General features: G+C 38.2%; 2 protein-coding genes across 12 annotated transcripts in view; one reads left to right on the plus strand and one right to left on the minus strand.

Moving 5' to 3' along the window:
- Positions 1-20,497, plus strand: part of GPSM2 (G protein signaling modulator 2) — a 50,570-nt gene extending 30,073 nt beyond the window's left edge. For all 3 annotated transcript variants that reach the window (XM_002751165.6, XM_009001816.5, XM_035252351.3), the window contains 5 exons: positions 6,078-6,148; positions 9,647-9,823; positions 12,456-12,615; positions 14,010-14,227; positions 19,774-20,497. In XM_002751165.6, the coding sequence (XP_002751211.1) occupies positions 6,078-6,148; positions 9,647-9,823; positions 12,456-12,615; positions 14,010-14,227; positions 19,774-20,013 (866 nt within the window). In that variant the 3' untranslated portion in view covers positions 20,014-20,497. The remainder of the gene's footprint in view (positions 1-6,077; positions 6,149-9,646; positions 9,824-12,455; positions 12,616-14,009; positions 14,228-19,773) is intronic.
- The window catches only part of CLCC1 (chloride channel CLIC like 1), a 46,714-nt gene continuing 21,981 nt past the window's right edge, over positions 133-24,865 (minus strand). For 2 of the 9 annotated variants that reach the window (XR_004727212.3, XR_013520318.1), the window contains exons 11-12: positions 24,199-24,522; positions 21,826-22,465 (exon numbers count right to left, since the gene is read on the minus strand). Coding sequence is in view for 2 of the 9 variants with exons in the window: in XM_035252352.3 (XP_035108243.1) it covers positions 24,250-24,522 (273 nt within the window). In the remaining 7 variants the exon portion in view is untranslated. Of the gene's footprint in view, positions 1,201-11,877; positions 11,999-14,317; positions 19,116-20,190; positions 20,283-21,330; positions 21,438-21,825; positions 22,466-24,198; positions 24,523-24,865 lie in introns of those variants that run through there. The other 7 variants (XM_035252352.3, XM_035252353.3, XR_013520314.1 and 4 more) reach the window with 6 other exon arrangements.

Here is a 24,865-nt window from a genome sequence, read left to right on the forward strand (position 1 = left end):
ATGTAAAACATTATTTTAAAGTTTTTATCATGAACTTAGGAATGGTGATGGTATCATTCTTTTCTTTTGTAAAAATACATTTAAATTCTCTATCAGCTCATTCAAAAATTTATAAATGTGGAGGTGCCAAAATTTTTAAATGTTGTTTATTCTTTTTATCTCATACAGTTTTACATATTTGATTTCTGTTTAGTTCTTTTTCCCCCATGTCATTTCCAAGGTGAACTTTCTTAGAACTTTATTTTTTTAATTCAGAAAATCTAAGATAAAAATCTAAGATAAATCTAAAAATCTAAGATTTTTCTTTCTTTTTTTTTTGTGGCAAAATCTATTTTTAGGAAGCCTTCCTCAGGTGCCAATTTGGTCTGACATTTCTATCGAGAGGAAACTTGCTATAATGTCTCTTTTTGAGTGAAAAAAGTCTACTTATAAAGAAAAGGAATAAGATTAGGTTCACATTTCTTAATTTCATCGGTATGTGATTCTGTATGAGATCATTTTCCTAAGCTTAAGAAATTCTCAGTCTAAAAAAAAAAACTGACAAATATTTTGAAGTTGAAAGTAATAAATCTACCTTTTCTCTTTCAAATTTTTTTCTCGAAAGTCATGAAAAAAAAGGAAAAGAAATTAATGACTACTCATCTGATTTAGACTTTTAAAGAATATTTAGTGAAAAGTTCTGAAGTGTGAGCCATATAATAATTTGTGACTGCATGCTTTGTGGTTAAATTATGGGCCAAAAAGTTTTTCTGTGTTGAACTTTCATATAGGTTATTCCATAAGAGCTCTCATCTTTAAAAAGCAAAAACAGTCGCTTGCTTCATGGACCATTCTAGCTATAGACCTGTTCCTTTGTTCTTTTCTATAACAAAACCTGGAAATATACTAATTGTTCATTGTTTTTACTTCCTTGCCTCCCATTCTCTCTTCAACCCACTCCCGTTGGGCTTTGCCTTCTCTGTGACTCTGAAACCACCTTTCAAGGTTACCACAAACCTCCATTTTACCAAATACATCAATGTCAGCTCACTCGATTTTTCTCAGCAATGTTTCCTATAGCCAATCATTCCCTTCTGAGAGTACCTTCTTCATTCAGCCTCCAGGATTTCTATACTTTTCTCGTCAGCCACTCTTGTCTTTATTCTCTTTTCTCCTCTTCATCTTTCTGTCCTCTAAGTTTGTAGTGCCCAGGGTTCAGTTCTTTACAGAAATAACAAGTGAAAACGAAAATAACAAAAATGGTTAGGTGGCCTGAGGGGGGGGGGAAAAGCTAACATTTATTGAGTGCTTGTGATGTGCCAGGCACTGATTTAAGTGCTTTACATGTTTTAACTTATTTAATTGTAACAATTCTAGTAGTTAAGTTTCCGTTATCCTTAATTTACAGATGGAGAAATGGAGGCAATAGAGGTTAGGTAAATTTCCTAACCACAGGGTTACCTGTGTAGTAAGTGGTAGAGATGGAAGTTAAACTTAGTCACTATGGCTCCAGAATCCGTCTTATGTGATAGTTATGTCTTACTGTGATGTTAACACACCTCAATAATTGATAGATAAAAATCAGTCAGAAGTCAGACATCAATAATAAGAGATTTGACCAACACAATTAATAGGCTTCATCTAATGCAATATTTTGCAAGCTATGTCTCTGACGCTTTAATGAGTTAGAAAATCAGCCCATGGATTGCAGCTAGCATTAAAAATACACATACAGGAGCCAGAGCAGTGGCTCATGCCTATAATCCCAGAACTTGGGAGGACCACTTGAGCCTGGGAGTTTGAGACTGGCCTGGGCATATAGGAAGACCCCCATCTCTCCAAAACGTTTTTTTAAATTAGCCATCCATGGTGGCATGAGCCTGTGGTCCCAGCTACTCGGGAAGCTGAGGTGGGAGCTTCAACCCAGGAAGTCGAATCTATAGTAAGCCATGATTGTGCCATTGCACTCCAGCCTGGGCAACAGAGGAGAACCTACCTTCAAAAAAACCCCAAAAATCTACACACATATGTGTATATGTATATATAAAACTGTTGTGTGAAGATTTTGTTGTATGTCTGTCCTAGGTATATATGTGTATTTTTTAATATGAGGTCACAGCTTAAAAGTGAAAACTACCGATTTAATGGAAATACCTAACCACTCAATTCACATTATTTTTAAGCATTCATGTAACATTCACGAAAAACTGAAAATAAAGCAGATCTCAACAAATTTAAAAGTATTTGTATCACATCTACATCACACATGCCCTGAGCACAGTGCAATTAATTTAGAAATTAAGATAACGTATATAACATTCATCTGAAAACTTAACACACTTCTCAGTAACTTATAGATTGAAAAAGAAATCTTAAAGTTAGAAGATAACTTAGAAGACCAGGCTCGGTGGCTCATGCCTATAATCCCAGCACTTTGGGAGGCTGGAGGTGGGCAGATCACCTGAGATCGGGAGTTCAAGACCAGCCTGACCAACATGAAGAAACCCCATCTCTACTAAAAATACAAAATATTAGCTGGGCATGGTGGCATGTGCCTGTAATCCCAGCTACTCAGGAGGCTGAGGCAGGAGAATTGCCTGAACCCAAGAGGCGGAGGTTGCGGTGAGCCGAGATCGCACCATTGCACTCCAGCCTGGGTAACAAGAGTGAAACTCCATCTCAAAAAAAAAAAAAAAAAAAAAAAAAATTAGCTGGGCGTGGTGGTACATGCCTGTAATTCCAGCTACTTGGAAAGCTGAGGCAGAAGAATTGCTTGAACCCAGGAAGTGGAGGTTGCAGTGAGCCAAAGGTTGCTGTGAGCCTAGATCATGCCATTGCACTCTAGCCTGGGCAACAAAAGCGAAAATCCATCTCGGGAAAAAAAGAAAAGAAAAAATAGGACTGAATTATAAAAATACTGTTTCAATTTTGTGGCGCATGATTTACATTGGTATTAGAGCAAAGTGTGTGTTGTATTTAAAAAGGAAAAAGGCTGAAAATGAGCTAAATATCTAGCTTAAAAAGTAAAGAAAAACTGAAAGAAGGCAAAAATTAATACAGAGCAGAATTTAATAGAATTAAAACAAAGATTCAGTAGAGATTTTTTTTCAAATCAAAATTTGGTTACAAATTGTTTAATTTTGACTAATTATATCTAGAGCAAGATTGCTCAAAAATAAAAGGGGCATAATAAATATGCAGAGATTAAAAAGAGATTCTGAATAACGTTATGATAAAATATTTGAAAATCTAGGAGAGATGGGCAATTTCTGGAAAAGCAAGTTACCAAAACTGATCTAATGGTAGAATGTAATGTGAATGGCATGCTAATGGCTAAAATTATTTAAAAAATTAAATAAGTAACTTAAAATCTTCCCACTAGGAAAATACCTGGCCCAGATGGTTTTACAAGTGAGGTAAACCAGCCACTTAAGACAACTAATTATAACACTTTACACAAAAATTTTATAGGCAACTGAATAAGTAGAAATACTTTTGTCAGTCTTTCTGAGAACCATGTAACCCTGATATCCAAACTGGACAAGAACAATACAAGAAAAGTAGGCCAGGGGCAGTGGCTCACACCTGTAATCCCAGCACTTTGGGAGGTGGAGGCCAGTGGATTACAAGGTCAGGAGTTCAAGACCAGCCTAGCCAACATGGTGAAACCCCGTCTCTACTAAAAATACAAAAATTAGCCAGGTGTGGTGGCACGTACCTGTAGTCTCAGTTACTCAGGAGGCTGAGGTAGGAGGATCGCTGAAACCCGGGAGCAGAGGTTGTAGTGAGCTGAGATCACATCACTGCACTACAGCCTGGGTGACAGAGCGAAACTCCATGTCAAAAAAAAAAAAAAAAAAGTGTGTGTGTGTGTGTATTTTTATTTAAAAAGTATATATAAATTATATATAAATAAGCCCCAAAATAAAAGGATAGAAGATTCATCATGCAAAACTAACCAAAAGACAGCCAGTATAGTGTATTAATATCAGATAAAAAAGTACTTTAAGGCAAAAGGTCTTACTAGAAATGAAGAAGGTTGGCTGAGTGTAGTGGGTCACCTTTGTAATCCCAGCACTTTGGGAGGCCAAGGCAGGTGGATCACAGCTTAGCCAACATGGTAAGACCCCCATCTCTACTTAAGATACAAAAGGCTGAGGCAGGAGAACCTCTTGAACCTGGGAGGCAGAGTTTGCAGGGAGCCAAGATCATACCACTGCACTCCAGCCTGGGTAACAGAGTGAGACTGTCTCAAAAAACAAAAAACAAAGGAAATAAAGAAGCAGAATCGCTTGCATCCAGGAGTCAAGACCAGCCTGGGTGACATAGGGAGACCCCTGTCTGTATCAAAAATAAGTTGAACATGGTGTTGCATGCCTATAGTCACAGCTACTTGGTAGGCTGAGGTGGCAGGATCGCTTAGCCCAAGAAGTCAAAGCTGCAATGAGCTGTGATTGTGCCACTGTACTCCAGCCTGGGCAACAGAGCAAGACCCCTTCTCAAAAAAGAGGTCAGGGACTGGCCAGGCATGGTGGCTTATGCATGTAATCCCAACACTTTGGGAGTCAAAGATGGGCAGATTACTGGACGTCAGGAGTTCGAGACCACCTTGGCCAATATGGTAATGAACAGTACACAAATAGCCCATAAATATATGAGAAGACTTTTAACTTCATCTCATCAGCAAAAATCACAGTGGAGTACCGTTGGAAACCTATGAGATGAACAAAAATTACTACCAGTATTAAAATGATGTGGGGTAATGGAAACTCTTATGTGGTATTGATGGGATAGAAATTGGTAAACTCCAAAGTACAATCCAGCAACATTCTGGTGAAGTTACTGCACATCATTTTAATACTGGTAGTAATTTTTGTTCACCTTATAGGTTTCTAATAGTACTCCACTGTGATTTTTGCTGATGAGATGAAGTTAAATATCTTTTCATATATTTATGGGCTATTTGTGTACTGTTCAATGTTCCAACTGTATGATCCAGCTGTTCCACTCCTGTTCCACTCCCAGTTACATACTCCTGATATCCACCAAACTGGAAGAAATGCTTGTTCATGTACACTGAGAGACATTTCCAAGAGTATCTGCAGTACTGTTTATCATAGCAAAAAGTTGGAAGCAACCTAAATATCTGTCACTAGTAAAATGGATAATTTCCTAGTCCGCTCTACAGTCTGTTATTTTTGAGACTGTGTGGATGGTATAAACCAGTTGGTATAAAACCTTTGCCTAAAAAGGCAATGAAAATGAATTAAGGTATACATATAACTTGGATGAATCTCACAAACATAAGACTTCTCAAGGCTAGTTGCAGAATACATACAGTATGATACCATTTTTAAATGTTTCAAAACCCGCAGATGCTATATTGCTAAGAGAAACATACATTTGTAATGAAAATGCATAAAAGTACAGGGAAGACAAGGGAAATTATGAGGGAGTTTAATGTGTTCATAATGTTTCATTTTTTAAGCTGAGTATTAGGTATTTCTTATGCCTTTTTAAATACTGCTTACTGTAAAAGATTGAATGGATATGGAAATTGTCTAATAATTTTACTGAAAAAAAAATTGAGGTCTTGTTTATTTGTTTTCTGACTGGTAGTAAGTCTGCCCTCTAATGAGATCTTTAAATGGAAAGGGGTAACTTAGAAAGGAGTAACAGCATAGTAGTGGGGGTGGGTAGTTTAATTATTTTCACACAATTGAAGGCCTACAGCCTTTTCATTATGTTATAAGGAGTAAACTACTCTATAGTTTGTTATTTTTGAAACTCTGTGGATAGTATAAAACCAGTTGTTATAAAATGCCTTTTTCAAAGCAAAGGGTGATTTAGTAACCAGTGAGAGTTTCCAACCAAAATGTAACTTCCTTACATCAAAGCATCTGAGAGGGGAATGTATATTCTATTTTTGTGTAGCTGGTATGGAAAATTATTCTTCTTGGAAGAATACATATTTGTCCATGTTTTCTCCTTTCATATGGGTTTGTGTATCAGACTTTAGAACTGAATGATGTAATGATGCTGATCTTGTACTCTTAAGGGCTCCCTGGTTTATTTGAATTGATTTTTTTTAAACAAAGGTGTACGCCCCAAGTTGGGACGCCGGCATAGTATGGAAAATATGGAACTTATGAAGTTAACACCGGAAAAGGTGGGTGGCGGTTTTTATGTTTTAAATTGCATGAACTATTATAACATGTTTTAGTAACTTTTAATTTAATGAAATAATTTAAATAAGGCTTGCCCTATATAGATGCCACTTAAAAATTTGCCTTAAAAAAAATCAGAAAAAGTATAGTGCAAAAAGAATGCATATAGTATGCTGCCATCTGTTTAAGAAAAATGCCTGCATATATTTCTTTTGTAGATTCATAAAACATTCCTGGAAGAATATGTAAGAAACTGGCTAACCATTATTGCTTCTGAGAAGAGGACTGAGTGTCTGGGTTAGGCTAGAAATAATTTATATATCAGTTTGAATTGTTTACCATGTAAATGTATTTTTTTTTTTAAGAGATCAGGAAGATCAAAACAAGCTCTTTTTCCCCAACATCATAGCAACGTTATTGCCAAGATGAATCAAATCTATGATTAAGAGGAGAGTTGTTTTTCTAGCTGCATCCTTGAAAAGCATTTTTTTTTTTAAAACAAGTACTTTTGTATTGAAGATACATCTTCCCTAGGCTTTTTCTTGGGGGAGGTGGTACATAGTAAAAGGGAAGGGACTTCATAATTGGAAACAGGTTACTGAAGAACACATCAAGGCTACTTTCTTCCATTTCCTTTTAACTGAATATTACATTGTCAAATAGGCTCTTATTCTTTTGTGTGTATTTTTTTAAATTTATTTTATTTATTTATTTTAGAGTTGGGATCTCTCTCTGTCTCCTAGGCTGGAGTGCAGTAGTGCAGTAGAGCCATGGGCTCAAGCGATCCTCCTGGCTCAGCCTCCCCAGTAGCTGGGACTACAGGTGTACATCATCATGCCTGGCTAAGTGTTTTACTTTTTCAGAGACAGTCTCTCACTGTGTTGTCTAAACTGGTCTTGAACTCCTGGCCTTTAGCAATCCTCCTGCCTCAGCCTTCTGAGTTGCTGGTATAGCTGTGAGCCACTGTGCCAGCTGTGGTATATTTTTTAAAATACTTTTTATAAAATATCTTCATTACAGCAACTTTAGAAAATTTGAACACAGAAATCAAGATAATCAGTAATCCTGCCTCCTGATTGTAACTACAGTTATTTTGGCATCTATTCATCTGGCATTTTCATATGGATGTTGTAGACACTATAATATGAGGTAATTCTATCAAGAATATCTTTCCAACTGGGCACAGTGGCTCATACCTGTAATCCTAGCACTTTGGGAGGCCAAGGTGGACAGATAACTTGAACCCAGGATTTTGAGACCAGCCTGAGCAACATGGCAAAACCCTGTTTCTACCAAAAAAAAAAAAAAATATATATATATATATACACACACACACACACACACACACACACACACACACTAGCTGGGCTTGGTGGCACGTGCCTGTAGTCGCAGCTACTTGGGAGGCTGAGGCAGGAGTATCATTTGAGCCTGGGATGTGGAGGTTGCAATAAGCCATGATTGTGTCACTGCACTCCAGCCTGAATGACAGAGTGAGACCCTGTCTCCAAAAAAAAAGAAACAAAAAGGAACATCTTTCCATGTCATTAAATATTCTTCTGCCCTATTATAACATATTTTTCAATAATGATAGTTTATGTGTGAATAGTCTTCAAAAAACCAACATATAAAATTGTGTTAGAATCATATCCAAGATATTTTTATTCCAGTCATTCACAGAGTTATTTGGAAACTCTAGTAATTTTTGAAGGACTTTGTGATTCTCCCAAAACGTCCAGCTGTTCTCTGAGTGGTTCTCAAATATAAATTTGTTAAATCCACATATTATGTTTTTAAAAAAGCTTTTAAGGCAATTTTAGTCTATGTTTTTCTTTTAGGAGCATACTAATAAGTAGCAAAAATAATCTATCTTCTGCCTACCTATGTGCTGGTACTAGCAGTGTTATGCAAGAAGCTGACCAGATTAGACTTTGTAATTCTCTAAGAGTCAACTGATAAAATTCTATCTTTAGTTTCAAATACGTTTAAGTGGAATTAGTTCTTTGTATTGGTTTCATTTCCTCATAAAAGCTGTCAAAGACTTCATTATTCTCAACAAAGTAAAGAAACATATGTAAGGAAAAAGGAAGATTTCTAGGTTAAGAGGCTTCCTGGGAGAGTATGCAGTGGGAGGGAACTTTTGAGGCTTTGATGCCTGAATTTGGATATGTGAAAATGTCTTTACTAACCTCACATTTGATAATTTTGCTGACTATAGAATTCTTGGTTAGAAATAATTTTTCTTCACAGTTTTTAAGACATTGCTTGGCCCTCTATTCTTGTTTTCAGTATTGTTGAGAGGTTCAAATAAATGTTTAGGAAGCATTTTCAATTTTTCTTCTTGGGTTTTGGGTGCAGCTTTATATTCTCACATCAAGGACCATTTTCCTTTTCTCTAAACAAAAGACCATGAAATCACTGTAGTAAATAACTTTCCCTTATGACCTCTATGTGAAAAGGAATCAATGTGTTGGTTCACTTACTAGCTACATGTTTTAAAAACAGCAATACATACACACACACACATACACACACACACACACACACACACACACACACATATACACATACATATATATGGGTTCTCACTGTTATCCAGGCTAGCCTCGAACTCCTGGGCTCAAGCAATCCTCCCGTCTCAGCCTCCTGAGTAGCTAGGATTACAAGTGTGAGCCACCATGCCCAGCTACATGTCTCACTCCCCTGTACATTTACTTCAATTTGTGCATTATGGGCACTTTTCTGGGTTGATGGAAATGTTCTATGTATTGTTTGGAGTAGGGGTTATATGGCTTCCAGTCATAGACTTAAATCTGTGCATTTGACTGTAAATTTTACCTATGAAAAAATGTGTCACTAAAGTTACTACATGGCATGAACCTTTAGAGTTACTTGTGAACATTTAAGACACCATTAAAGCTGCAAACGTCAGAGCTGTTGTATGTAGTGTGTATTTTTCCATTGCGCTCGATAAATGGTACTTATTTGTAGGTTGTCATATGTATTTAAACCAGATCTAGACCTATTAAATTGATTTTGCCTATTGATAATATAGTATGGTATTCATAAACACAAACCATTTTATTAAAAATTACTACTATGTTTTAGATATTTTTATGATTAAAAATTCTCCATCTAAAATTTCCAGTTGTAACAGATTTTTTAAGTAGCTCACGTCTAGAGTAAAACTTTGGCTCCTTCTCTGACCATTCATATTTTACTTTTATAGGGTTTTGGCAAATCTTGCTTTCTTATTTTAGGTTCTTAAAAACCAGCATTTTAATATTTTGATAATGAGGAATCCACAGTATGCACTGGGCATAAGCTCTTGAAAATAGTGCAGTATACTAAAAGATCTTTTTTTAAAGAGATCTAAAATTCTTCCTCTCTCCCCCAATAGTAAATACGTGAATATGTCAGATTAATATTATGGGAAACCGGAAGAGAGCTGGGGCTTGGGAGATGTTTTTTCACCTACTTTCCATTTGTAATATTTTTAGGTACAGAACTGGAACAGTGAAATTCTTGCTAAGCAAAAACCTCTTATTGCCAAACCTTCTGCAAAGCTACTCTTTGTCAACAGACTGAAGGGGAAAAAATACAAAACTAATTCTTCCACTAAAGTTCTCCAAGATGCCAGTAATTCTATTGACCACCGAATTCCAAATTCTCAGAGGGTATGTTTAAAATAGATTTTTTTTTCAAGTATTGTGTTTTGAGCACCTACATTTGGGTTTTCTTGTATTGATACTGGATTTTTAGTAATTTAAATTAGACATTTAACATAAAATATCTTTGTATTCATAGTTGCCTATCTTTTCTATCTTATTCAGAACTAGAAATGATAATTACTGTCCTAGTAGATAAACTGCTCCACTGTATTGGACAATAATTATTTCTTTTTCTTTTTTTCAAGACAGAATCTCACTCTGTCACCCAGGCTGGAGTATGGTCGTGCAATCTCAGTTCACTGCGACCTCTGCCTCCCGGGCTCAAGCGATTCTCTTGCCTCAGCCTCCCGAGTAGCTGGGATTACAGGTGGGGGTCACCATGCCCAGCTAATTTTTGTATTTTTAGTAGAGATGGGGTTTTACCTCCTAACCTCAAGTGATTGACCTTCCTTGGTCTCCCAAAGTGCTGGGATTGTGGGCATGAACCATCACGCTTGGCCAATAATTATTTATTTGAGTAACTATTGTTTGGAAAAATACTACCAGTTATTTCACTGCATTGTCTCCCAGTAAAACTACCCTCTACTCAGCTCAGAAGACAGACAAATTAAATTCAGATGCTCGAGGATTTTTAAATATTAGTTTAGAATGAAGTGTGTCTGTTAGCATCTACTTCTATTAATCACATTATTGAAACTATAATGATAGAATTACAAACTTTTGATGAAAAATGAGCCTAAGCAACATGATTAAACTCTTGTCTCTACCAAAAAATATATAGTTAGCTGGGCATGGTAGTGTGCGCCTATGGTCCCAGAGCCCAGGAGGTGGAGGTTGCAGTGAACTGAGATCATGCCACTGTACAACACTGTTGCCTGGGCAACAGAGCGAGATTGTGTCTCAAAAAAAAAAAAAAAAAAAGTAAAATGATCATAGCAATCAGTTAATTTATTTAGAAATTAAAATACCATGGGTTTACTCATAAGTATTGGGAAATCTCTAAGGCAGCTACCCTGTAATCTGATAAAAGGATCAAAGTAGGTTACAAAGAAGGTACTTCCATTTCCAAATCCATTTCTCTGCTGGGCACAGTGGTTCATGTCTGTAATCCCAGCACTTTGGGAGGTCAGGGTGGGAGATCTCCTCAACTTAGGAGTTTGAGACCAGCCTAGGCAATATGGTGGAACCCCGTCTCTACCAAAAATACAAAAAATTAGCTGGGTGTGGTGGCACACACCTGTGGTCCCAGCTACTCAGGAGACTGGGGTGGGAGGGCTTCTTGAGCATGGGAGGCAGAGGTTGCAGTGAGCTGAGATTGCCCCACTGCACTCCAACCTGGGTGACAAAGGGAGAACCCATCTCAAAGAAAATAAATAATAAAAAATAAAGTCAGATGGGCACGGTGGCTCACACCTGTAATCCCAATACTGTGGGAGGTCAAGGCGGGTGGATTATGAGGTCAAGAGATTGAGACCATCCTGGCCAAGATGGTGAAGCCCTGGAGGCTGAGGCAAGAGAATCGCTTTAACCCAGGAGGCAGAAGTTCCAGTAAGCCAGTATTGCACCACTGTACTTCAGCCTGGATGACAGAGCAAGACTTCTCAAAAAAAGAAAAAAAAAATCCACTACTGTGTCTTAGCCTCGTTCTTACTCTATTACCTAGATTTCAATAGGTACCTGAACTGATCTCCCTGCCTTCATTATTATATCTAAACAAAACTGATTAAAATTGACTACTGCCATTGCTCATCTTATTTCACTTAGGATAAAGTCTACATTTGTTAGTATTGCTTACAAAGGCCTCTTTCTTCCTCTGTACCTACCCCTACCCTTCAGTTCATCATCTCTTTAATACTACAAACTTTTTGGACTGCATATTAACTAGTATGAAACATCTCTCACCTGCAAATGCCTACTCATTCTTAAGGAGCCAACACAAATAAATGCTGTGAAAATTTCCCTATTTCTCCTAAAAGTTAGTTCCTCTGTCCTCCTCAGGCCCGTAACATTTTTTGTATATGTGCTTCTATTATACATCATTATGAAAAAAAAATAATTACTTGTATTAGACATTGCGTTCATCATTTCAGTTTTGAAGCCTTCCAAATGAAGAATACAGGTCTTCCTCTCCTCACAAATATTCATTTATTTGAAGTTTGTATTTTTTCAAGATCTTCAAATCTAATATAATAAAAAGACCTTAGAAATCACTATGCTAGGAAAATACACCTGTTTTCTTTCTTAAACAGCTCTTACAAAGAGATAAGTATATTTAAATTCCACTGTATTATAATATTTAGGACTGAATGTGGAGCCTGAAGTACAGGCCTGTATCACCAGTGTGTGCATAATTCAGTATCTGTAGCAGTTCTCTTAAGTCTGAGGTATGTTTCTTTAGCCTTAGAAACAGGAATGAAAAACTAGAAGTGCTTTTTGTTAGTTGGATTAAAATAGCCTTTTATTACCAATATTTTCCATCTTGTATTCTTTTTTAAAAAGGTCAATTTAAATTTTTAATTTTTTTATTTTAATCCTTATCCTTTACTTTTTGTATTTGAATGAATCATGATGTTCACTGATGATCTAAAGATAATACTGGCATATTTCAAATGAACTGGACTTCCTCTCAATATTTTAGAAAATCAGTGCAGATACTATTGGCGATGAAGGGTTCTTTGACTTATTAAGCCGATTTCAAAGCAATAGGATGGATGATCAGAGATGTTGTTTACAAGAAAAGAACTGCCATACAGCTTCAACAGCAACTTCTTCTACTCCCCCCAAAATGATGCTAAAAAGTGAGTCATCTCTGTTTCTCCCCCAGTTTTAAAAGTTCTCTTTGATATGCTTGTGATTTATTTCTGAGACTTTAGTTATAGGAGATATGATAAATGAGCCTGAATCCAGGTGTATCTGAAATGCTGCTGTTTATACAGTTCACACAAGGTTTTTTCAGTTCCTTGAAGTATATCTGTGTTTTTAGTCCAGTGTGCTTTCATAACTATATCATACTACCTCCCTACTTTTCTTTGAAAAATCTTTTGGGGAAAATGTTACTGTGAGTCAGGTGTGGTGCTGCATGCCTGTAGTCTCAGCTACTTAGGAGGCTGAAGTGGGAGGATCACTGAGGCCAGGAGTTCGAGGCTATAGTTTGCAATGATTGTGTTTGTGAATAGCCACTGCACTCCAGCCTGGGCAACATAGTTAGAACCTATGTCTAAAACATATATAAAAATAAAATCTGGTTTTATTTATTTAGAGACAAGATCTTGCTGTTAGCTAAGCTGGAGTGCCTGGGCTTGATCATAGTCAGTGCAGCCTTAAACCCCTGTGCTCAAGTGATCCTCCTACCTCAGTCTACCAAGTGGCTGGAACTACAGGCACACACCACCATGCCCAGCCAATTTCTTTTATGTTTTTTGTGGAGACGAGGTCTTGCTGTGTTGTCCAGGCTGGTCTTGAGCTCCTGGCCTCAAGTGATCCTCTTGCCTTAGCCTCCCAAAGTGCTGGTATTCCAGGCATGAGCTACCATGCCCAGCCTAAATATAAATATAAATATTTTTATTTTTAAAAATAAAAATGAGGAGGAAAGATAGTTATACATACCTTGTGATTATATATAAAATGTCAATATTTCATATCTGGATTAAAAAAGAAAAATGAAGACAGACTGAAGAGGAACCTATGGCCAAGGCTGAGGCTAAGACCTGGCTGACTTAGAAAGGGCTAAAATAGGTTACTTAAATTTTTATATTTCAGCTACCAAAAGATTTCTTATACCATAGACCAAGACTTGCCAGCAGCACTTAACTGTTAGTTTGCTAGATGATTTATATCCAGAGCATGGAATAAAAAACACTGTCCCATACATCCTGGTCTGAAAAATGATGTAAGAAAAACAGTTCATTCACCTTCTAAAATCTAGTCACATGTCTTATAGTCACATTTTGAGTAAGCATTAAACAGATAAATACAACCAAATCTGAGTAACCTCCAAGTGGGTCATTTGAAGTACTCTGAGGCTCATTATTCCCTCCCACCAATAAAAACCGCACCTATCTAGCCAACATCAGTGTCAGCGCTATAGCTGGAGGGCAGGGCAGGTACTGGGACTAGCAAGGCCAAAAAGATCTAGGTATATAATAAATGTGCTTAGGGATTTTTTTAACCCCTGGCTTTATTCCGTTCTCAGCACCATCTGTTCCTGTGGTATCCCCCAACACGGATGAGTTTTTGGACCTTCTTGCCAGCTCACAGAGCCGCCGTCTGGATGACCAGAGGGCCAGTTTCAATAATTTGCCAGGGCTTCGTCTAACACAAAACAACAGCCAGTCAGTACTTAGCCACCTGATGACTAATGACAACAAAGATGCTGATGAAGATTTCTTTGACATCCTTGTAAAATGTCAAGTATGTCAGTATGTTTTTTTCATTCTACATACAGCTCAGGTACCATCGAGAACATTGGCAGTGTTATAATTGTCATTCAGGAAGGGCTTATTTTGTCCATCATTCAGTAAAATTTATTGAACACTGATTATGTTTCAGGAGCTATTCTAGGCACTGAGGATGCACTAAATTTTTTAAAGGATCTTACATTTTAGGACGCAGGAGGGGGTACGTGTGTGTGTGTGTATATATATATAGAGAGAGACAGTGTGTGTATGTGTGTTGTATTAGGTAATCGTACTTGCTATGAAGAACTTTAGAGGAGGAAAAAGGAACAGTGGGTAAGCAAAGGTGGTGGTGGCGGAGTGTCTGTTTTAGATAGGGTTAGAGAAGACCTTTCTGGATTGTCATTTGAACAGACATGAATACAGTGAAGCTGAATGCAGCAAAGCAGTCAGCCATGTGAGTATTTAGAGAAAGAATATTCCATGCAGAGGCAGCAAGTCCCCTCTTGGATATAAAAGCTTAGCCAGTTCAAGGAATGGCAAATGTGACGCATGGGATGAGGAGGGGAAGGGGGAAGAGAGGTATAAAATGATGATGGAGAGGTAATCAGGGCCTAGATTATATAGGCTCTTGGAGGCCACAATGAAGTCTTGTGTTTTAGATGTATTAGGGAGGTACTGGAAGTGTCCTCAAAAAGGATGCTGGCTACTGATAGAAGAATGTAGAGTGGCAAGACTGTTAGTATGAAAACCAGTCAGAAAGATAGCACAGTGATGCAGGCAAACAATATTGGTGATGTGGGCTCTAGTGGGGACAGTGAGAAGCAGTCAGCACAGGGCTGTATTACTAGTTATTACATCAGTTATATCTTATGGTTAGTTGGCAGGACCTATTAATAAATTGGATAGAGGGTTTCAGGGGAAGAGAGAATCAAGAATGACTTATACCTTGAGCAACTGGGAAATGAATGATTCTATTTACTGAAACGGAGATAACTAGAGGAGAAACAAGTTTGGGGAGAAAAAGCAAGAGTTCTGTTTTAGACATGTTCAATTTGGTAAGCTGTTAGCCAGTTCAAGGAAGGGCAGGTGAGACTGGCATAGACAGTGAAGTAGAGGTGTTAAATAGGCAATTTGATGTCAAATCTGGAGCCCAAGGGAGAATAAATTTGGGAGAGCCCTGGAAAGAAATTACCTAAAGAATAGGACAGAAAGAGGTCCAAGACTCAGCCCTGAGCATTTCAGAATTTACTAGGTAGATGGAGGAAGATGAGCTGGCAAAGTAGCAATAGCCGGAGAGTTCGAAGGATACCCCGAGCATGCGATGTGGTGGAAATCAAGTGAAGAATGTATCTTAAGCAATGTTCAGCTGTGGCAAATGTTGCTAAGAACCTGAGTCAGATGATAACTGAACCTACTAGATTTGGTAACATGGAGTTTATTAATAATTTTGAAAGATACTGTTTCAGTGGCATGGTGGGGACAAAGGATTGAGTGGGGTGAGAAAATAGGAAGTGTGAAAGAGGATATAGTAAATATAGAAAACTTTAATGAGTTCAGTGGACTATTAGCTAGAAAAGAAGTATAAGGCAAAAAATTTTTTTCTTATTTTGGGTGATAATAGAGTTTACAGACAGAAATAGTCAAGTAGAGAAGGGAGCCGGTGATGTACGTAAGTCTGGGATAATTGAAGAACAGTTTTTATGTAGGTGACAGAGAAAGCAGAGTACAGATTTGGAGATGGGAGCAAGTAGGAATTCTCTCTGGCTGCTTTTATTTTCTCACCAAAGAAGTGTAGAGTCATTCATTAAGATTGGGGTTGGGGAGCACTATAAATTTGAAGAGAAAGGAAGTGAGAAATAGTTGACTTAGAGAAACTGAAACTAGTGGAAAAGTTTTAAGAATACTGTGCTGTACTAAGAACCCACCTGAGGCCCAGTGCAGTGGCTCACGCCTGTAATCCAGCACTTTGGGAGGCAGAGGCAGACGGATAACCTGTTTCTTCTAAAAATACAAAATTAGGCTGGGCGTGGTGGCTTATGCCTGTAATCCCAACACTTTGGGAGGCCAAGGTTTCAAGACTAGCCTGGCCAACATGGTGAAACCCTATCTCTACTAAAAATACAAAAAATTAGCTGAGCATAGTGGTGGGCACCTGTAATCCCAGCTTCTGGGGAGGCTGAGGCAGGAAAATTGCTTGAACCTGGGAGACAGAGGTTGCAGTGAGCCAAGATCATACCACTGCTCTCCAGCCCAGGTGACAAAGTGAGACTCCTTCTCAAAAAAAAAGAAAAAAAAATATCCGGGCATGGTGGCACATGCCTGTAATCCCAGCTACTCGGGAGGCTGAGGCAGGAAAATTGCTTAAACCCGGGAGGTGGAGGTTGCAGTGAGCTGAGATCACACCACTGCTCTCCAGCCCAGGTGACAGAGTGAGACTCCTTCTCAAAAAAAAAAAAAAAAAAAAAATTATCCGGGCATGGTGGCGCACCCCTGTAATCCCAGCTACTCGGGAGGCTGAGGCAGGAGAACCACTTGAACCTGAGAGGCAAAGGCTGTGGTGAGCTGAGATTGCACCATTGTACTCCAGCCTGGGCAACAAGAGTGAAACTCGGTCTCAAAAAATTTTTTAAAACCCCACCTGAAGCTCAGTCACTGGAAGCAAAACTGGTGAGTGAAGCTGTGTATTTTATCCAGTCATAACCAGCTGCTTGAGGCAGAGAGATAAACCAAGACTGATATTTTGCCAGGAGAACTGGATATAGGGGAGAGACTGGTAGTTGAAGACATGTGCCAAGAAGTGATTTTAATAATGGACTTTAGAATCCAGGCTGTAAGAAGGAAAATAAAGAAATGAAAGGTGTGAAGTAAAAAGTAGCAGTGGTCTCAGTAGATTCAAGGAATACTAAAGATATATAACAAATCATCAAGATATCTGAAGCAAAAATTAACAGAATTGAAGGGAGAAATGGAGAGTTCTACAAAAACAGTTGAGGAATTCAATATCCTGTGCTCATTAATGGATAGGACAACTAGACGGAAGATAAGGAAATGGAGGATCTGAAAAACAGAGTATGCCAACTAGGTCTAACACGTGTATATGGCACACTCCACCAACAACAGCAGCATGCACAGTCGTTTTAAGTGCACATGGAACATTTTCAGGTCAGTCCACGTTAGGCCATAAATTCTCAATAGATTTAAAACATAAAAAGTACCTTCTCTGACCCCATGGGATAAAATAAGCAGTAACAAAAGGAAAACGGGGAAAACACAAATTTGTGGAAATTAAACAGACTCTAAAACGACTAATCCATGAAAGACATCACAATGGAAATTGTAAAATAGAGACAAATAAAAAAATATACTAAAACGTATGGGACACAGCAAAGGCAGTGCCAAGGGGAAAATTCATAGCTGTAAATGTTTACAGTAACAAAAGATCTTGAGTCAACAATCTAACTTTACAACATAAAGAACTGAAAAAAGAACAAAACCCTAAACTAGCAGAAGGAAAGAAAAATAAAGATTATAGCAGAGATAAATAAAATGCAGAACAGAAAAAAATAGAAAAAATCAATGAAGCCAAGACTTTTTGAAAGTAGATTAACAAAATTGACAAACTTTTGGCTAGACAGACTAATTTTAAAAGAAGATTCAAATTACTAGAAATACAAACTTACCAAGAAGAAATGATGAAGAAACAGAAAATACACCATAAGAAGGAGGTTACATCAGTAACAGAAAACCTGATAAAAGCCCTGGACCCGATAGCTTTACTGGTGCATTCTATCAAACATTTAAAGAACTAACACCATGCCTTCTCAAACTGTTCCATCCAAAAACGGAAAGGAGTTCTGTCAGCTTCTGCCAAGGCAGGCGGATCACAAGGTCAGGAGTTTGAGACCATCCTGGCCAACATGGTGAAACCCCATCTCTACTAAAAATAGCTGGGCGTAGTGGCATGTGCCTGTAATCCCAGCTACTCAGGAGGCTGAGGCAGTGAGCTGAGATTGTGCCACTGCACTCCAACCTGGCAACAGAACAAGACTCTGTCTCAAAAAAAAACAAAAAAGGCAACCAAGATAAAATATTTGGAAATCACATATCCAATAAGGGATTAATATCCAGAATATATAGAGAACTCCTAAAACTCAACAGAAAACAACTTGATTCAAAAATGGGCAAAGAAAAGAATGGGCAAAGAACTGGAAAAGGCATTTCTATGAAGATAACAAGAGGTTAGACTATAACCATGAGAGCCAGATGGTTAAGGCTGAAGTGAAGGAGAACACTAAATCAGAAGTCTAGGAACTGAAGTGTTCAAGTGTTGGGTTAATTGGAGGACACTGAAATTATCAACTTAGGACAGGAGAAATGAGTGAACCAGGTATGTGTGGAGGCGGCACTGACTTAGGGCAGTTAACTGTACCCTCTAAGGGTTGTGGGAGTAAATGTTGAGGGATTTATGTGCTTGTCACTGTCCCCGACAATGTATTGGTTACTCAAATATCAGCTATCACATTTTTATTCTTATCCTTGAGCTACAATGCCAGCATCTATGGTGTATACTTGTTAGTGCTTGTACATTTTATTTGATGAGTAGCGTGTCTAATGTAAGAATCACAGTCCAGGCATGGTGGCTGACACCTATAATCCCAACACATTGGGAGGCTGAGGCAGATGGGTCACAGGTCAGGAGATCAAGACCATCCTGGCCAACATAGTGAAATCTGGTCTCTACTAAAAATACAAAAAATTAGCTCGGTGTGGTGGCAGGCACCTGTAGTCCCAGCTATTCGGGAGGCTGAGGCAGGAGAATCGCTGGAACCCAGGAGGCAGAGGTTGCAGTGAGCCGAGATTGCACCACTGTACTCCAGCCTGGTGACAGAGCAAGACTTCGTCTAAAAAAAAAAAAAAATTCAGTCTGGGCTATTTCTTAACAGATTTAACTGCCTAAGACAGAGGCAGGCAAACTTTTTCTGTAAAGGGCCAGATAGAAAGTATTTTACGCTTTGCAGGCCATATGGTCTCTTTTGCAACTGCCCAACTGCCATTTAGTAGGAAAGCAGCCATATAGACAATATATAAACAAATGTATTGATGGGAAAATGAAAATGACACCTCATTTACAGAAGCAGGCATTTGCTGTCTCCTAGCCTAAGATGTGATTTTTTTAATGTGGTTCCTCATGGATTTTGTACATATTTCTAAAGACTTGGTGTTGCCCTGTTGATGCGTGTTAGTTTAGAACCTAAAACTGTTATATACAGTTGACCTTGTCTCAGATTATTCCTTGTGACCAATTATAATTAAAATAGTATGACTTAATATAATGCACATACTAAACCCATGAAGCAGCTATTCTTATGTAAGCAGCTATACTTAATTCATTTTTTAAAAAGAATTTTATGTAGTTTGAGGTCTAAAGATTAATTTCTGAGAAGCCAAAAAAATAGCTTACAACTGCATTTTCTTGTTATGACTGACAGAGATATTACATAGCTTCATGCTTTTTTTCCCCACAGTATGTCTTTAAATTTCTTTCTCATAAACTTTTAGGGATCCAGGTTAGATGATCAAAGATGTACTCCGCCACCTGCTACCACAAAGGGTCCGACAGTACCAGATGAAGACTTTTTCAGCCTTATTTTACGATCTCAGGCAAAAAGAATGGATGAACAGAGAGTTCTTTTACAAAGAGATCAAAACAGAGACACTGACTTTGGGCTAAAGGACTTTTTGCAAACTAATGCTTTGGTGGAGTTTAAAAATTCAGGGAAAAAATCAGCAGGCCACTAGTTACTATGGATATATTTTTTTCCTTTCAGAATACGGTAAGGAAACAATCTATTACTTCTTTCCTTAAAAGAAGAATTTATAGCTCTGTAATACAGCTTACAATATTTTTAGAATAATGTAAATATTTAACCTTCAGTAGTCTATTATTAAGGCTTTAATACTTCTCTGGACACTCACGTGTTTCAAGGTGGAGGTGTCCTGTAAGGTGCTTCATCATCTGTGATTATTACTTGGGATGTGTTCTTTGGCAGCTTGTTAGATTACTTTACCTAGTGTTTGTGAAGTAGGAAGTTAAATGAATCATAGATTAGAATTTAATCCTCTTACAGAAGTTTTTAAAATCTTAATTGACAATGGCATTTTTTAATATACAACCATGGATGTAGTGGGAAACAATGCTGTTTAGTAAAAATAATGTACTTGACCAATGTAAAAAAGTATATAAAAGTCTTATTAAAAAGCTAGGTTTTTTTCTCCATGAAAATCTATTTTCAGTACTTTTTAGGCCAAAGCCAGTATAAAGAAACTCTTAAGTAAACTTCTTGGGCTAGGCATGGTGGCTCATGCCTGTAATCCCAGCACTTTGGAAGGCTGAGGCAGGAGGATCACTTGTGGATAGTTCAAGACCAGCCTGGGCAACATAGTAAGACTGCCATCTCTATGAAAAATACATTAGCAGCCAGGTGCAGTGGCTCAGGCCTATAATCCCAAAACTTTGGGAGGTTGAGATGGGCAAATCAGTTGAGGCCAGGAGTTTGAGACCAGCCTGGCCAACATGGTGAAATCCCGTATCTATTAAAAATACAAAAATTAGCAGGGCTTGGTGGCACGCGCCTGTAGTTCCAGCTACTTGGGAGGATGAGGCAAGAGAATCGCTTGAACCCTTGGGAGGCAAAGGTTGCAGTAAGCCAAGACCAAGCCACTGCACTCCAGCCTGGGTGAAAGCTAGACTCTCTCTCGCTTTAAAAAAAAAAAAAAAATTATATATATATATATATATATATATATATCAGGCATGGTAGCACACACCTGTAGTCCCAACTACTTAAGAGGCTGAGGCAGGAAGATCACTTGCGCCCAGGTGGTAGAGGGTGCACTCCAGCCTGGTGACAGAGCAAGACCCTGTCTCTAGAAAACATATCTTTTGTATGTTTTGGCTATATGTTAAAAAATATATACATATGTATCATTTAAAATGGTCTCTTCTGTTCCATAATACTGCTATAAAACAAACTTTTGTTAAGTTATCATGTTTAAAAAAAAAAATGGTTAGATCAAGAACCTAGAACACATAACAGAAAACAGATGACAACTCACAGAAATTCAGTATGAAAGATGTCAGCTAGAACTTTAGTGGTCATTAAGCCTTGTCTTCCTTATCCCAGATACTTAAGGCAGTTCAGAAGGGGAGGATAACAGAGTAACTGTAGCAAAAGACGAGAATGGGACAGAGCAGGGCCTGGAGTGATACTGAATCAGACTGCAGAAGCCCACCCCTGGAACAAGCTGGCAGTTTGTCCCACTCTGCTTGCACAGCTGGGATGGGATCTGGGGATGTGGACCCCTGTTCAGAGTCACTCGGGTGATTTTGATGGGCAAACAGAACTACTTATCTAAATGGCCAATGTTTTTTTTTAAAAAAAAAAAAAAAGTCAAAATCTGGAATTACATTAAGGGCTGAGTTGAAACATGGATCACATTATGTTTCATGTATACTCTTAGGGTATGATGTCCTGGATAGCATTTTAAAAACTCAGGTAAGTTTCATGGGGCTTTTCTTATAAGAAAATTCAGTAACACAGTATACCAAACCCCAATGTAAAAATAAGTTTATTTTATGTATACAATATAGTTCTTACAGCCTGTAAATATTCAACATCATTCCATTTAAACATTGATTTTAACAGCTGTCTACCTTGTTTTGATTTTCCTAAAGCTTCCCACTATATAGGCTGGGCACGGTGGCCCATGCCTGTAATCGCAACACTTTGGGAGGCTGATGAGGGTGGATCACTTGAGGTCAGGAGTTCAAGACCAGCCTGGCCAACATGGCAAAATCCCATCTCTACTAAAAATACAAAAATTAGCCAGACATGGTGGCGCACATCTGAAATCCCAGCTACTTGGGAGGCTGAGGCAGGAAAACCGCTTGAACCCAGGAAATGGAGGTTGCAGTGAGCCAAGGTTGCGCTGCTGCACTCTAGCCTGGGCGACAGAACAAAACTCTCAGAAAAAAATAAAATTTTAAAAAAGCTTCACACTCTAAACCTTAATTTTAATGACATATTGCCTAGTCAATAGACAAGCCTTACGTCTTTTCTGGTAATAAACTGGCCTTATGTGTTCAGTTTGCTTTCATATTTAAGTCTTTCCTGAATTGCTGTCTTCATTCAATAGCAGCTGCATGGTGCCTTGCTAGGTGTCAAAGTAGGTTTCGTCCCCAGATGGATATCTGTAACGAAAGAATACAAAGGTAAAATTTTACTTCACATTTTTAAAAAATTTTTGTTTTTGGATTAAAAGGCAGTAACTGCAAGCAGCATTAATTCCACTCACAGTTACAGTCCATCACCTGGGGATTCACTACTTTTCAGAATCAGATCACAGATCAAAAGACAGATCTCACCATGGGGGCATATTCCCCAAACAGTGTGAACACATCTTGTCCCCAGAGGACTACTTTATGTGCATGGATGTTCACAAATTTATTCTGAACCACAGGTGTCTGTCAGAATTCATTTGTTACATGCCCACTGTGTTAAAAATCTTAAAATCCTTTTGCACTTCTTAGGAAAAAGAAAACCTTTCTGATGAAATACTAAAGATGTTTACAGTATTAAACTAGAATATATTAATATGTATAATTTTTTTCGACAAGGTCTTGCTTTGTCACCCAGGCTGGTCTTGAATTCCTAGGCTTAAGTCATCGTCCTGCCTTGACCTGCCAAAGTGCTGGGACTGTAGTCATGAGCCACTGCACCTGGCCTAAAATGAAATTGTTACAGGCATGTAAGTAACACTTCTTGGATCCAAAATGTGTATTCTGCATTTTATATTTTTTTTAAAAATCAAAATTGCTTGGAATACAAATGTCTGCATGAAAATTCAAAGACTTTATTCCTGACTGGTTATCATTTTAAGCTAGCAGCTGAACATAGCTTGTAGTTGTAAATATGGTTAAAACAAATAATTGATTTTTATGAAATCTGCTTGCTAAGGACAGGTACAAAATTTATGCATTGCTTTTTAAAAAGTTTAAAATGTACAATCAGAAGAAGGGCACAAAAAAGGGAAAAAAAACTTTAAAATGAGGAATGCTTTTGATAATCAGAAAGACTAAAGTGCTGACTCATGGCCTGTCTGCAGTTAAGGAAGGCACCAAACTCTATTTTTTCATCATGGTATTCTCTGTGTAGAGATCTCTAAAAATTCAAATGTCCTGTGGACAAAACAATATGATTTGCTGTAATATAAATAAGATATGCAAATATCGAACAGTCTCCACTGCTAGGATTCTGAGTAACAAGAAACAGAGGTCTTATAAAAAGCCCATACACTTCATCTGCTGGGAACAGAAAGAAAGTCATTTTCAGTTGACTGACTCTGTAAAACAGATTACCAATATAACAAGCTATGTTATCTAAATTGCCCTGGCAGTCTTCAGTTTTGTCTAAGTAAACAAAAGGGAAAATCAGGATGCAGGCCTAGTAATAGCTGCAGAAAAGATGAAACTACAAGGCCACAGTGACCTGTGGGCAGCCTACGCAGAGACAAGCTGAGGTGTCAGACTGATCTAGTAACGCATACTCCATGGCTGCAGGAAGATGCTGGAGTGCATCAAGTGGGTGGTCGAAACTACAGTGGGTTCCACTAGGCAATGTAAGTTGGTTAGTGGGTTCCTGTACATGCCTGTAACAATAAAATTTCTTTTCCAATGTCCCCCATTGCAACTGGCTCCTTAACTATCCAGAATCAGTGATGCCTGCCATCTGTTCATCTTAAAACATAAATTCTGAGACTTTTCTAAAATTAGCACTTCCTACTACATACCAAAGACGAAATCAAAAGCTTTTATATACATACATGTGTGTGTTAATTCTAATTGTCAGTAAAAATGTGAATGTTGAAGTTGGCACCTGTGTAGTGATCAGAATACTTGCAGATTAGAGAGAATAGAGAGTATACTTTACAAAGCTCGAAGAAGACTTGAGAGGTGTCGCTTGTGCTGTTGTTCCTCTAGCCACAGGGGCTGCTGACTGGATCCTGTCCATGTGGTCCAGCCATACTTCTTGCTGGGCTGCATGTGCTGCCTTGGTCTGGGCTGTCCTTGGCTTCCGACGTGAGCTGGGCCTTTTCTGCTGCAGGTGGACCTTCTGTATTCCCTGATGTGTCTTGGCCAGAGACAGGCTTAGCAGACTGGCTGCTTTCAGTACTGCTTTCTTTCAGTGTGCCTTCCCCAGGAATTCCACCAGTCTCCGTGGGCTTTGTATCCAAAACAGGTGATTTATGCTATAAAGTACAAAATTACATGTGTTTTAACCATTTAATGTAATGTGGAGTCTTAGTAATCAAACATACCTTACAAGTTCCACCTAAATCCATTGTAGCAAGCTCCAGACTCTGTCAAATCCAGGGTCCAGTGCTGGATTATAACTATATAAATGTTATTAAAACCTCACCATACTCTACAGGAGAACTCCCACGGAAGAGTGGGAACACTTAGGGCATACTCGGGTCTACTGGCCCAGCTTAGAAGGGGTCAAGAGAATTGGTAATCAGTATTGTTAATTTCTCTTGCCTGGTGAGAATAATTCATTTGACAAATATTTATTGAGCATATATTAAGTTCTAA

The sequence above is a fragment of the Callithrix jacchus genome, chromosome 7 (genome assembly GCF_049354715.1).
Source record: "Callithrix jacchus isolate 240 chromosome 7, calJac240_pri, whole genome shotgun sequence".
In the NCBI taxonomy this organism is placed as follows: Eukaryota; Metazoa; Chordata; class Mammalia; order Primates; family Cebidae; genus Callithrix; species Callithrix jacchus.